Below are 14783 nucleotides of genomic sequence, written 5' to 3'. Positions count from 1 at the left end.
GCATGTTAGATTAAAGAGAAGATGAATGTTGGTTTTGGCACAGAAACTGTTTTGTTTGGGGCAGTTTCAGTGCTGTTTTGAAATTTAGAATTTACTGAAAAATAATAAATGCACCAAACTGCAAACTTAAAAGGAAAAAGATGCTTTGACTCTTTTTGATTTTTTTTTTGGATAGAATGTTATTCAGCATGATTGGAAAGAATTTCTTAAAAAAAAAACCCACCATGATTGGGGTAACCTTAATTTTCCTTTCTTGGTTATAAGGAAAGGGACTTTTCCTTTTCAAGACTAGTATACTTTAACTGTGCACTTGTGTCAATGGTTTTTTGCCGATTTATTAGAAAGAAAAACAAAACTATATTTGGACCCAGTGCTTACTAGAGTATTGCCATCAATCATTCAGTGGTATTTATTGAGCACCTACTGTGTGCCGAGCACTGTACTATTATACTGTGCCGAGTATAATGCAACAGAGTTAGTAGATGTGTTGTCATATCATAAGTTATAAGGTACTAAGGACATTAATATTTTCTAGAGGCTTGTGAATTTTTAGATAGGGACTTTGTTTTTCATTGCTTTTGATGATGTACATTTTAAAAATGCATAAGGACTACATTTTGGATTGTGATATGTAGTTTGACTTTGTAAAATGTTTCTCATATGTCATCCTCCAGTTTGATACCAGAGTCACCATAAGCATGCAGAGAAGAGCTAAGATTTTTAGAGAAATGAAAAATCGAAAATATGATCATATTATCTTCTACAATATCTACTTGTAGATTTTTTCATCAGCAACAAGGGTGTAAATTTAAGATCATACCTAAGGAACTTGTAAAACGGATATCTAGAGCTGCCAGTAATCAAGTTAGCTTCCAGAGTACCAGGAAAGGTTATCATGAAATGAAAGGTTATCACCCTATGAAAGTGATCTGGAGAGGAAACCAGGTTGTAGATTGTCAAAACAAATAGTGAAAGAGAAATATTTTTATGTAGAAGAGAAAGAGGTTAAGAGAAATGGAACACATATCTGAATTAAACCGTAACGTTGAAAAAAACAAACCCAAATTCCGTTAGAGTAGAAGGTAAGAGTAAAGGGAAAATTTACTAAATTTTACTACATTTTAGCTAAGTAAATTGTGTATATATCTGTGTGAAGGAAAGGGAAATACAGGGGAACGTCTTCGATGTATTATATATTATTTTTTATCCTCACTTCTCTGCTACCCCCAGAGGGTGCCGCAAAACTCTTCCTATCAGTTACCCAATGTTGTAGAACTTTTAACTCAGCTGAGAACCCAAGGAGTTAGCCACACACATGCCATTTTTCTGTCAAGTTTCAGGCAGCTCAGCCCTCCCACTTCCCGCCCTGTTTCCTGTGCCCCAGATTGCTCCCCACGCCCCAAGCCACTTCTTTAGCTTCTGGCTCCCATCTACTTGGGCAAAACTAGGGGGCCAGGGCCTTAGCGGGTCGGGTTTGGGTGAGCTTGGAAGGCGGGAGAAGTTTCCACAGCAGGCCCCTCTCTCCTTCCGCTTCAGGTCCTTTCCTCCACCCTCCCTTCCCCACCAGCTTTCCCCGTTTCCCACCCTATCCTGCCCCGGTGGATAGGGACCACAGCTGTGGAAGGAGTTGGAGTGGTGCCAGCAGGGACTGTGAGTTCCCTGATGGAATCCAACAATGTTGGAGCTGTTAGAAAAGAAGCCAGTTAAAACAACAGAAATAGAATAGGGGGAAGGATACAGCAGGGGCCAAAGGTGAATTTCGGGTGTGGGGAAGGAACCGAGAAGAGTTGCGGGGAAGCGGAAGCAGGAGGGGAATGGGGCTACTTTATTGGCCAATTTCCAGAAGTGGAAATCACGGTGACCATCCTTTAGAGAGGAAGAGATTTTTGCTGGGCCGATGTGGAGCCTCCCCGTCTTCGTCCTCCCATCCATCTTCGCCTCCCTCTGTTCCCCTGAACAGCGGAAGGGAAGATGGTCTCTCTGCTCCCTTCACGACAACCAGAAGCAGCTGCCTCAAATCCCATTCCTTTCTGCGTGACCCCAGGCAGGAATCAAGGGTACTGGCCGTCCTTCACCCACAAAAATGCCCACAGAGGAAATGGCCTGTGGGAAGTGTTTCCCCAGGAATGCCTAAAAAAAATAAAAACAGAATAAGTGATTACTATGTGTCAAGCACTGTTCTAAGCGCTGGAGTAGATACAGGGTAATCGGGTTGGACCCAGTCCCTGTCTCACGTGGGGCTCACAGTCTTAATGCTCGTTTTACAGACGAGGAAACAGAGGTACAGAGAAGTGAAGTGACTTACCCAAGGTCACACAGCAGACAAGTGGTGGAACAGGGATTTGAACCCAGGTCCTTCGGACACCCAGGCCTCTGTTCTATCCATGAGGCCACGAGAGGGTTCCACCTTGGGAACTTAGCTGGCTCCCTCGAAGACCTACACGGAGTCCTTTGTACTCCCAGGAAAGCCGCTGTGGAGCGGCTAGCCCTCTGAGAGGAGACTCAGGGCCAAAGTTTGCCCAGAATCACCGTCGATCAGAAGGTGGGTCCCGCATCATGATAGAAGCGGTGATCTCAGCTTCCTGCACTTTGGAAGGAGGGTTGGAAGCAGATGAGTAGTGGCTAGGGCAAGGTTAGGCTAGTAGAGCAGCAGCTCCCTGAGGAAAAGAGGTCACCTCACCCTTCATGATCCATAAAAACCCCATAAAGCCAGGGTCCTGTCCCGACACGGGGCAAAATTCACCGGCTCCCTGTTGCCCGTGCTCTAATTTGCTGGTGAGATGATGATGATCCATGGATCAAGGCAGGTGCTTTAATATGATCGGCCCTTGATCTCCACAAGAGGGAAAAAATAGGGTCCATACTGTGTTGCAGAACTCTGAGTCCTGTACAAATAAGAAGTTTTAAAAGTTAGGATTACACCTCAAATCTATTTATTCCGCTGAAATGTCATCTCAAATTTAATGGTTGCTCATATCTATAGGATCACTTTTCATTAATGTGATTCTATAATTCTTTATTGAAATGGGCTTAATATGGGATGAATACTTTGAATATAGAAAATTATCCCGTGAAAGCACAAGTATAATCAGTAATAGCTTTTCTGTTAGCAAAATATTGTGGTCTGTTCCTGCTTAATAGGATATTCACGGAAACAGTGACTTAAAATTTAATGCTCTTCTGAAATGTGACATTTTTCAAGGCCTATAGAAAAAATTTCTTAGACTTTAATGCACAGAGCTATATGTGGGTAGTTAGCCATGGTTTGTACAAAGGGCTTATTAAATGCAAGCACTGTGCTAAAGATTGGATTGCAAACAAGAAAAGCAGATACACAGTTTTAAAACAAAACTAGACAATTTTTGAGACATATTTGGACTATTATCCTAGTTCTGTATCATTACATGAAATATATAAAAAGTCCTTTAGTGACAGGCTTTTAAAAACTATTCTAAATGTTTTTTTCAGTTCTATAGCATTAAAAATGAGCACAACTATTTCTGGAAAATTTATTTGCTTTCGCACTGCTTTTTAAGGGGAGCTTATGATTATTAGAGGACGCAAAATGAACTAGAGTACTTGGAAAACCTTATATGCAGAATGAAAAAAACTAGCCACTCTACTGCTTTAGGAAAGCACTAAATCCTCTTCATTCTGGCGGTATCAATTTAGATGAGATTTTATTTGCTCATATTAGTCTTCGTTACTCTACGCATTCATCGGAATCTGTGGGAACGTTTTCTGACGCTTTGCGATCATTAAGGTCAGAGTCTCTTTTTTTCCAGTAGATAATCCCCAAAGGGTTGCGAAGATTGAGAATCTAGGTCGGTGTACATAGAGAACAAGTCAAAGAATTCCATCTCAGAAGGTGAGAAAAACTAACTGAGCACAAATGAGTTGAGGGGAAAGATTTTTCTCACTCAGAGTGGGACAGGGGAGGGATTTCAGGGTGTGCTTCTGGGCTGGGGCCAATGTCTAAACATGTGCAGAGGAGAGTGGAAGGAAGGGAAAAGAAGTAGGGGTGAAGGGCACCCGGACTTTGTAGATATCTACTGAAACGTCCATGGAGATGCATCTTGAGGGATCCCTCGGAGACTCAAAGGGGAGGGGAGTGTGTGTGTTATATTCCACTCTCCCGAGCGGTTAGTACAGGGCTCTGCATACCGTAGGTGCTCAGTAAATAGGATGGACTGACAGACTAAAAGCCCTCACATGGAGTCAGGTGTAGAGGCATGATTTCCGGGCACTTAATACAGTGTTCTGCACAAAATTAAGTGCTCGCTGAATACCGTTGATTGATCGTCCATCCCTAGTTAGGGTGTGAGCACAGCATAGCTAACTCAGTGTGAGGCTACATCAGTCTCAGGCTGGGGGAGCGGTGGAGCAGGGAATCTGCCTACTTATTGTTGGATTGTACTCTCCCAAGTGCTCAGTACGATGCTCTGCACATAGTACTCAATAGGAACGAATGAATGAGAGCGGAGGTTCCGTCCCGCGATTGCTCTCCCCACCAACGGTGTTAAGTGGTGGCGGGACCCAACAGACCCGGCAACTGCCACTGACCCCTCCCTCACTCCGCCACCTCTTCAACCACGCCCAATATTCTGGGTATCCTCAGACCTCGCTCCTCCTGTGACCAGGACTCCAAAGAACTGCAGGAATGACAATTATTGAGCGCTTACTGTAGTGCTTACTGTGGGCAGAGCACTCTACTAAATGATTGGGAGAATACAGTAAAGTGGTAGACCTGATTCCCCGCCTTCAAAGAGCGTACAGCCTAGGGGGGAAGGGAGAAACAAGAGGCCAAGAGTGACTTGGCCTCCTGACTCCATAGCACTTATGTATATGTCTGTAATTTATTTGGATTAATGTCTGTCTCCCCAGCCTCTAGACTGTATAAATATGATGGAATGGAATTGTGGAGTGCTGGGATCTAAGGGCTTGGACCGCTACCTTGATTTGCTCTGTGAATCAATCATATTTATTGAGTGCTCACTCTGTGCAGAGCACTGTACTGAGCACTTGAGAGAATACAGCATAACAAACATGACCTGTCCACAACCCCCGCGCCTGTCCACAATCTCCAGCCTGGAGATTGACTGAGGAAATGCCCCCATAGAGATTCTCGTAGGCATGCAGACACTCAATCGCATTTATTGAGTGCCTACTGTGTGCAGAGTACTGTACTAAGCACTTGGGAAAGTACAGAAGACACTGTGCCTTCTCCCTTCTAGACCGTGAGCCCGCTGTGTGTAGGGATTGTCTCTATCTGTTGCTGAATTGTACTTTCCAATCATTTAGTACAATGCTGTGCACACAGTAAGCGCTCAATAAAAATAATTGAATGAAGGAATGAAGGAATATTGGCCCCATCCCCGAATCCCACCTGAAATCCCTTCCCCGTCCCACTATGACGAGAAAAATCTAGTCCTTTGTGTACGGAGTGAATAATAATAATGGTATTTATTAAGGCCTTACTATGTGCCAAGCTCTGTCCTAAGCACTGTGGTAGATACACGTTAATCGGGTTGGACACAGTCCCCGTCCCACATGGTGCTCACATTCTTAATTCCCGATTTACAGGTGAGGTACCTGAAGCCCAGATAAGTTAAGCGACTTGCCCAAGGTCACCCAGGAGACGTGGTGGAGCTGGGATTAGAACTCTGGGCCTTCTGACTCCCAGGACTGTGCTCTATCCACTTAAGCCACACTTCCTAGCGCTTGGGAAAGTACAATCAATACAGGTGTAGAGACAATACCTTCTCACAAGGAGCTTAAGTGCAGAGTTAAGCAGACCCCGTGAAGTGGAGGTAAGAAACGACCGCCCTGGTGTGAGTAATAATGTTAATAATGTTGGTATTTGTTAAGCGCTTACTATGTGCCGAGCACTGTTCTAAGCGCTGGGGTAGACATAGGGGAATCAGGTTGTCCCACATGGGGCTCACAGTCTTAATCCCCATTTTACAGATGAGGGAACTGAGGCACAGAGAAGTTAAGTGACTTGCCCACAGTCACACAGCCGACAAGTGGCAGAGCTGGGATTCGAACTCATGAGCCCTGACTCCAAAGCCCGTGCTCTTTCCACTGAGCCACGCTGCTTCTCCAGCCGTAGCCTCTGGCCCTGTTAATCTGGAGAATCTGCCGGCAGCCCCGTGAGAAATCCAGTAGCCTGCCCTTCTTTGGGACTGGTGTAACTGGGAAACAGCAGCAGGAATTCTGGGAGGTACTAATAGCCCCTCCGGCGTCATTCACCTGCTGCTCTGACCTATTCCTATTGCCGCTGCTTCACTCCACCCCGCCCCTGGGTTCCCAGAGCTAATAATGATGGAATTTATTCAGCACTTACTATGTGCCAAGCACTATAAGTGTGGGGAAAGATACAAGATAATCAGATTGGACACAGTCCCTGTCCCACATGGGACTCACAGTCTTAAGAGGAGAGTGAACTGGTATTGTATCTTTGTTTTACATATGAGGAAACCGAGGCATAACAAAGGTAAATGACTCAACCCAAGGTCACTTTGCAGGCAAGAGGCGGAGCCGGAACTAGAATTCGGTTCTCCTGACTCCCAGGCTATGTGGTAGACTATGCTGCTTCTCAGAGAGTGTGAGGACACGTATCAGTGAGACATTTTGCCTAGCCCCACTGATCTTCTGCCACATGACACGACAGGGGAATATTTTGGGAATCTGTGATTAAAATATTGAGAGGAAAAAACACAACCTTTAGTCTTGCCATAATGCATGTCTTCAATATGTATTTTAGCTAGAATTTTCTTCCGACACTGTAAGGCAATTTGGTCTCGGCATGCCATGCTCTCGGTAGAAGCTGCTTACAATAATAACTGTGGTGTTTAGCGCTTACTATGTGCCAAGCACTGTACGAAGTTCTGGGGTATATACTAGCAAATCAAGCTGGACAAAGTCTCTGTCCTACATGGGGCTCACAGTCTCAGCCCTCATTTTACAGATGAGGTAAGTGAGGCGTAGAAAAGTGAAGTGACTTGCCCAGGTCCACCCAGCAGACAAGTGGTGGCCCTAGGATTAGAATCCATGACCTTCTGACTACCAACTCCATGCTCTATCCACTAGGCCATGTTTGTGTGTGTGCTTGGTGCCCACAACATGTGTTTTCCTGAATGCAATGTTTTGGAAGACAGCAAACTTCAAAGTTAGAGGAGAAATGGTGCTATCAGAGTAAACAACACAAATCTTGCCCCTCCTACATCACTCCATTTATTCTTAGACAACAAACATAAATATAAAAAATGGCATCACTGAGACAGATGTGCAATCCATCCTGCACAATATTCTCTTTCACAAAGTAGTGCTAAAGGATGCAAAAGGTTGCATCACTACCTCTTATAGCCTTATTCTTCCTTCTGCTCCTAATATTTGCAAATAAGCTTGATTTGTCCCATTAGTTTTGTAGGCTTCGGGGGGGCAGAAAACAAGCCTCACATCTTTGAGCTCTCCCAAGTTCAGTGAGTAGGCACTTAAGAAATACCCTTGATGATGATGATGCCCTCCCTACAGCCATTCTTATAATTGTAGGTATTCTCTCTAATCTTCTTAACTTCCCCCTAACGGCCTTTTACTCATGAACATATCCAAACCCTTCTTCCAATTTTCCTCATTTTCAATCCTCTACCTTCAAGTGTCAATGAGAATGGTATGTTCTGGACCTGAGGATTTGGTAACAACTTCATTTTGCTCTATGCTTTCCTTTCATGATTTTGTAACTTTTAATTATGTTCAGTATTCTAAATGCTTAAGTACAGTGCTCTGCACACAATGTCTCAATAAATACCGTTGATTTTTTTTTCCAGGTGAAGACTCTTAATCTTCTTAATCTAGTCTCACTTGGAAACTGCTCTTCCCTGCTTTTCTCTTCTCCTTGCCATTAGAGTTCTCCTTTTCCACATGTCCTCTACCTCTATTTTGTTTCTTTTGGTGTGTGGCGACCAAGACTACATGCAGTATTCCAGGTGTGGGCATTTCTATGCCTGTCATTCTGCTGTAGTGTAAACTTCTTGTGGGCAAAAAACAGATCACTTCTTTATTTTGTACTTCCCAAGCTCCTACTACCGTGCACCACTCTAAATAGGCAGCCAATAAATTACCACTCCTTCTGCTATTATTGCTATGGTTGATTCCATGCTTTATGTTTTCTATGGTCTTGATGATGCCCAACATTTTGTTGGCCATTTTGGCAGCCACTACACGGTGGATTTAAATGGAGGGCTGTTTGTGGTTGTACTTTTTAACTATCACTTTTTCCTTTATTTCTTTCAACCTTCCCCAACTAAGCCCTCATTTCCCCTTCTCCCACTCCTTTCTGTGTCACCCTTGCACTGGGATTTGCACCCTTTATTCATCCCTCCCTCAGTCCCACAGCACTAATGTACATAACTAATTTATATTAATGTCTGTATTCCCTTCTAGACTGTAAGCTCTTTGTGGGTAGGGAACATGTCCACTTGTCTTCCTATTGTATTCTCCCAAGCTCTGCACATACTAAGCGATCAATAAATATGACTGATTCTTTGCATCCCTCTCGAGAGATTAGTTGTATGGTTGTGGTGGAACTGGAAAACGGTTGGTGCTGTTTTAAATAAATGAAACATTAAACCAGAAGTTCTTCTTTTAAAGTCTTAAACATGATGGAGAGTATCATCCATTGGTATTTATTGAGTGCTTACTGTGTGATACTACTAAGCACTTAGGACAGCACAATACAACAGAGTTGGTAGATATATTCTCTGTCCACAGTGAGCTTATAGTCTAGAGCTCCCTGGACTGTGAGCTCACTGTGGGCAGGGATTGTCTCTATTGCCGTATTGTACTTCCTCAAGTGCTTAGTACAGTGCTCTGCACACAGTAAGTGCTCGAGAAATAGGATTGAAAGAATGGAGAGGGAGATACACATTAATATAAATGAATAATTTGGCCTCCCTTTCCCTCTGTTCCTCCTCCCCTCGCCATTCCCCCTTCTCCCCTCCCCATTCCCCCTTCTCTCGCCCTCCCCACAGCACTGTGCATATTTGCATATATTATTTATTACTCTATTTATTTTGTTAATGATGTGTGTATATCTATGATTCTATTTCTCTTGATGATATTTACGGCAGACTACTTGTTCTGTTTTGTTTTGCTGTCAGTATCCCCCGTTTAGACTGTGAGCCCATTATTGGCCAGGTTTGGTCTCTATGTGTTGCCAAATTGTACATTCCAAGCGCTTAGTACAGCGCTCTGCACGTAGTAAGTGCTCAATAAATACGATTGAATGAATGAATGAATATGTACCTAATTCGGTGGGATTAAGGGGGGGTGAATATCAGATGCCCAAAGGTCACAGATCCAAGTGCATAAATGACTCAGAAGGGAGAGGGAGCCAGGGAAAAGAGGGCTTAATCAAGGAAGGCCTCCTGGAGGAGACGTGCCCTTAATAAAGCTTCAAAGGTGGGGTGATCTGACGTGGAGTAGAAAGTTTACCCATACTCGTGTCTCATTTGTTGTGAATTGACAGTATCTGCCTAAATCAGTCAAACCTTCAGCTCTGATCTAGCATAGCATATAAGGAAGAAGTTTTTTTTAAAAAGTGTAAAAAGGAAAGAAACTAACGTCTATTGCATCTCTTTAATGCAGAATGTATTGCCATACATTCATTTAGTTGGTTTGCTGCATCCATTATAAATTTCTGGATATATTTACAAGCATTATATCACGCAGATCGCATGGCAAAGAAATTTGGTACAATTTAACCGAAAAGTGGCCTTTGAGATCCTCTATGTTAATGTTTGTTTCTGTGGCTTTTTAAACATAGCAATCCGTCCTCCTCCAGGCTTTTTGCCCTATATCTAAAAGAACATTTTCACAACATGGAATAGTGGATGGAGCATGGGCCTGGGAGTCAGAAGACCATGGGCTCTAATCCTGGCTCTGACACTTGTCTGCTGTGCGACTTTGGGCAAGTCACTTCTCTGGGTCTCAATTAACCTCAAATGGGGATCGAGACTGTGAGCCCCACATGGAACAGGGATGGTATCCAACCAGTTTGCTTATATCCACCAAGTGCTTAGTATAGTGCCTCGCACATAGTAAGCGCTTAACAGAAACCATAATTCTTCTTCTTTTTTCTTTTCTTCTTCTTCTTCTTGGTCTCAGCTTAGTACTGTTTTTCCTATAGGCCTGAAACATGGCCTATTTGCCAGATACTGCTCAAAGTATATGGGAACAACTTCAATATCAGGCCTCTAGGGCATGCATTTTGCTTATTCCCTGGGGTTTTAGAAGATACCTTTAAAGGACAAATTCACTGCAGGTTGGTGCAGGATCAAGCATTGTCATAGGTCACGTGTACCATTGGGAAGTTGGAGAAGATAGCCATTGAGACAAGTTAACAATAGTGTGATTGTCATGGGTATTTTAGGCTCCAAATTTCAGTTTGATTTTTAACTGAGGCTAGTTTGTTCTAGTTTTGTTCTGTATTCTGCCTACAGTGGAGCAATCAACTGAAAATTGTGTGGTTTGGCAAAGGGTTAGGTGGGGACATTTTTTTGTTGGTAGCAAAGTGACATTTTTACACCAAAGCATATAAGGCATTGTTAAAGGCTGTACATTACCACTTTACAACTGATCTTTTTTTTCTGTTTTTATTTAGACTTGGATTATCACTTGCATTTATCTTCAACTACTCCTATTTATTCCTCTCATCAGAGCTCAAAAGAACTGTGGGAATCCTGTGACAGATGATGTGAAGGACATTACAAAATTGGTAAGAAAATGAGGGCTAAAAAAACCTTCCTTAAAATGATGATCCAGCCACAGGGAGTGAAGACAACAATGTAGGTTATCGGCGAACTCAAAATATTCGATTCAAATCAGTTCATATCACTCAGGACTAAGTTGGTGTGTTTTTAACTTTTTGATTTCAGGAGTGGCCTTTGTCTTTTGTGGAACCATTTGCAATGGCTCCCACGTGACCCAATTAGAGTTGAGGGACCGATAGGGAGGAGGGTCTAAAACCATTCCCTCACTTCATGACATTGGAGAAGCAGCGTGGCTCAGTGGAAAGAGCACGGGCTTTGGAGTCAGGGCTCATGAGTTCGAATCCCAGCTCTGCCACTTGTCGGCTGTGTGACTGTGGGCAAGTCACTTAACTTCTCCGTGCCTCAGTTCCCTCATCTGTAAAATGGGGATTAAGACTGTGAGCCCCACGTGGGACAACCTGATTCCCCTATGTCTACCCCAGTGCTTAGAACAGTGCTCGGCACATAGTAAGCGTTAACAAATACCAACATTATTATTATGACATTATTCAGTTCTCCTGCTTAACCTGAATTCATTTTGGAGTTTTTGTGTGAAACCGAATGATCAGGAAGGAGGTCAGGGCCAAGACAAAGAAACCTCTTAAAATAGAGCAGAAAATTGGTATACCACAGGGTGGGAATAATAGTAATAATGGTAATTGTTATGGCAGACACTGTACGAAGCGCTCGGGGAGATACAAGATAACTGGGTTGGACGTAGTCCTTATTCCACATAGGGCTGAGAGTCTTATTCCCCATTTTACAGATGAGGTACTTGAGGCTTAGAGAAGTTAAGTGGCTTATCCAAGGTCACACAGCAGACAACTAGTGGAGCTGGAATTTAGAACCCAGGTTCTTCAGACTTCCAGGCCCATATTCTATCTATGAGGCCATGCTGCTTCATGAAGGGCTGTAACAGGCCGAGGGCACCGCTCCTGCTTGCTTCTTTCCCTGTCCCAGGGAAAGGCAGGCCTGAGGCCTTGTTTGCCAGGGTGGTGGGTTGAGGGTTGTGTGGGGGGATTCCGGTTTCCAACCCCCTTATGACCACCAACCAGGGTGCTGCTGACTCACTCCTCAGTTCCTGCTACAGGACGAATCTGATGTCACACAAGAGATATGCTCTCACAGAACCTCTTGTGTGTGAAAACTTGTGCTATTTTGTTTGTGCCACGTTCAAAGCAGAAAATATGCACAAAACCATTGCTTCCAACATCATATCCAAAGAGAAGGCCTTTGTCAAATCCCTCTGTAGGAGTTCTGTGCAAACCGTGTCATGAAAACGCATGCTATGGTAGAGCTGAGTGTTCAGCTTAGTGGAACAGAAGTCGAGCTTGGGGTGTGTGGTGGAGGAGGTGGCTGTGGTTGCCGGCGCGCATAGTACATCCGTGTAAACCACGGGAGAGTTGGTGGGGTTTGGTAGTGAAGTTGTAAAACTAAAAATCCTGTTTATAATTGCCACATTTCAGGGCAGGGGGAGAAATTTCAGGACTCTAATTTTCTCTCTTTTCTCTGAAATCCAAAATACCACACTTGTAGCCTACGGAACTCAAAAGACTTTACTTCACGGCCAGGATCGGCCCAGGTTGACGCAGCACCTTTTTAATGGCGGTCGGTGGTTTGGGTCATTTTCCCGAGCACTTACTGTGCGCTAAGAGCGTGGGACTAAGCGTTTGGGAGAGTATAACATAACAGAGTTGGTAGACATGTTCCTTGCCCACCGTGAGCTTATAGACTAGAGGGGCAGTCGGACATTAATGTAAATAAGTGGCAGATGTGGGCATGAGTGCTGTGGGGCTGATGGAAGGATGGATAAAGGGTGCAAATCCAAGTGCCAGGGTAGCACATAATGGAGTGGGAGAACATGGCTATTCGGGATGAGACCCTAGACTGGATAGGGAGTCAGACCCTTTCTCCAGAACAAAACTGTTGGTTTCAGAAAAGTGGCCTTAGGGCTTCCTATTCTATAGAAACCCCATCTGGCGAAGCCCTCCTCTTCCCATTGTCTGGTAAAGAGGCAGGCTGGCCCAAGAGGGTAGCGTAAGCCCCTTCAGATAATAATAATAATAATATTTGTTAAGCACTTTCTTTGTGCCAGGCACTGTGCTAAGCATTGGGATCAATAGAAGCAAATCTGGTTGGGTAGAGTCCCTGTCTCACATGGGGCTCACAGTCTTAATCCCCATTTGACAGATGAGGTAACTGAGGAACAGTGAAGCGACTAGTCCAAAATCACATGGCAGACAAGTGGCGGGGCCGGGATCAGAATCCATGTCCTTTCAACTTCCAGCCCCGTGCTCTATCCACTATACCGTGCTGCTTTTCTACTTTTGATGTCTCAGAAGCAGAGCTTGCTTTGGCTCTTCCCTGGCTAGGGTCATGCTTAGGAAGAGGAGGGGTTCTGGTGGTTGAGGGGGAGTGGGGAAGAAAGAAGGAGTTTAAAGGTGGAAGATTCTCCCTGAAATCTCTGTCCTTCCTTTCACATCAACATACAATGGGATCGACTCAAAGGGGAGGCAGTGTTCCTCCTCTCCTCTTCATCCCCCCATCCTACTCGGCACTCATCCCCATCTTGAGATCCCAGCTCCCCCTTGCTTCTTCCTCCTCCCAGCCCTAATATGTGATGATGGGGTCCCTAAAGGCCGGGACATCTCTGGGCCCCATTGTCTGGTGGGGCCTGCTCTTCTTAGTGGAGCTAGAGCCAGATATATCTGCAACTGTGCAGGGAACAGGGAAGCAAAGATTACTATTGTACTTTCCTTTCTTCCCCTCTTCTATCCTTTGTGATAGTACGGGTCCAGAGGTCCATTGCTCGGGAGCTGAAGATCCCTCAAAAATATGGAGCGCGGGGCAGCTGCACCAATTAACCCTAACCTAGGGATGGCCATCATTATTATTAATATTAATGATGATAATTGGTGTATTCAAGTGCTTACTGGGTGCCAAGCACACTCGAACTGTACAAGCTACAGTCCCACCTGGGGCTCCCAGTTTGTCTTGACTCTCCATTTTCAGATGAATAAACTGAAGCCCAGAGAAGTTAAGTCCCTTTCCCAAGGACACGTAGAGCCGGGATTAGAACCCAGGTTTTCTGACTCCCAGGCCAGTACTCTTTCTACTAGGCAGTGCTGCTTCCCCTTGCCAGGGTCTTTGTGAAACAGAAGTGGTGAGGAGAGGAAGCTGTAAATTGATTGCCTGTTCGTAAGCATTAAATCAGAAGAAGAAATGGTCAGTGTTCCGCTTGTCAGGCACGTGTGGCCCAGTGTCTAATTTCCACTCCTGACTCTGGGGAAGGGAAGAGAAACTACTCTAATTCTGGGATCAGGCTTTAACCTTGTTCAAGACCTTGCTTTGTTCTTGCTCAGCTGGAGTGAAGCTGAGTATGCAAGGGAGATAAGCTCCTTTAATGATTACCCCTGGAAGTTTGATTGGGATTTGCCTGTTCCCTTTTTATGTCATTTTTACACCTTAGAGGTTCCTGCTCTGGAGATGAAAGCTAAGGAAGTGGGTTCAAAGTTCAAATATGCTCTATTCCAATTATTGTGTTTGCTTTGTTCCGAGTATTAGGTGTGGATTATTTAAAGGCCCTTTGAAATAAAGACCTAATTTAGAACCCAGATGGACCCCACTTGGCTACTTCTGAGAGATAGAGGCAGTTCTCTTCCTGCTGTGGGACTCTTGGAGTCCAATACTACATACATGTCCACATGCTGTTTCTTCCAACACTGTAGTGGCCTGTAGCCAAACAAGGCTTGCATGTTGGGCCAACGTTCCCTAAACCTAGCTAAAATGCACAGTGAAAACACACATCCTGACAGAATTGGGTGTACTTACATTTTCAATTTCCTGATCTGTTTTAAAATTTGTGAAATTCATTCCCTTGGCAGCTTATCTTAGTGTTTCTCCATCCTATAAAGATGGGTTGCAAAGCCGGGAGGGAGAAAAATCTATCCAAATCAGGCTGGCGGGGAATGT

At 44.2% G+C, this 14783-nt stretch overlaps 1 protein-coding gene across 2 annotated transcripts in view; it reads left to right on the top strand.

Annotated features, from left to right (window-relative positions):
- Positions 1 to 14783, top strand: part of KITLG (KIT ligand) — a 76159-nt gene that overhangs the window by 22365 nt on the left and 39011 nt on the right. For both annotated transcript variants that reach the window (XM_007670077.3, XM_029079202.2), the window contains exon 2: positions 10664 to 10777. In XM_007670077.3, the coding sequence (XP_007668267.1) occupies positions 10664 to 10777 (114 nt within the window). The remainder of the gene's footprint in view (positions 1 to 10663; positions 10778 to 14783) is intronic.

The sequence above is a fragment of the Ornithorhynchus anatinus genome, chromosome 14 (genome assembly GCF_004115215.2).
Source record: "Ornithorhynchus anatinus isolate Pmale09 chromosome 14, mOrnAna1.pri.v4, whole genome shotgun sequence".
In the NCBI taxonomy this organism is placed as follows: Eukaryota; Metazoa; Chordata; class Mammalia; order Monotremata; family Ornithorhynchidae; genus Ornithorhynchus; species Ornithorhynchus anatinus.
This window is presented reverse-complemented; position numbering and strand designations above follow the sequence as displayed.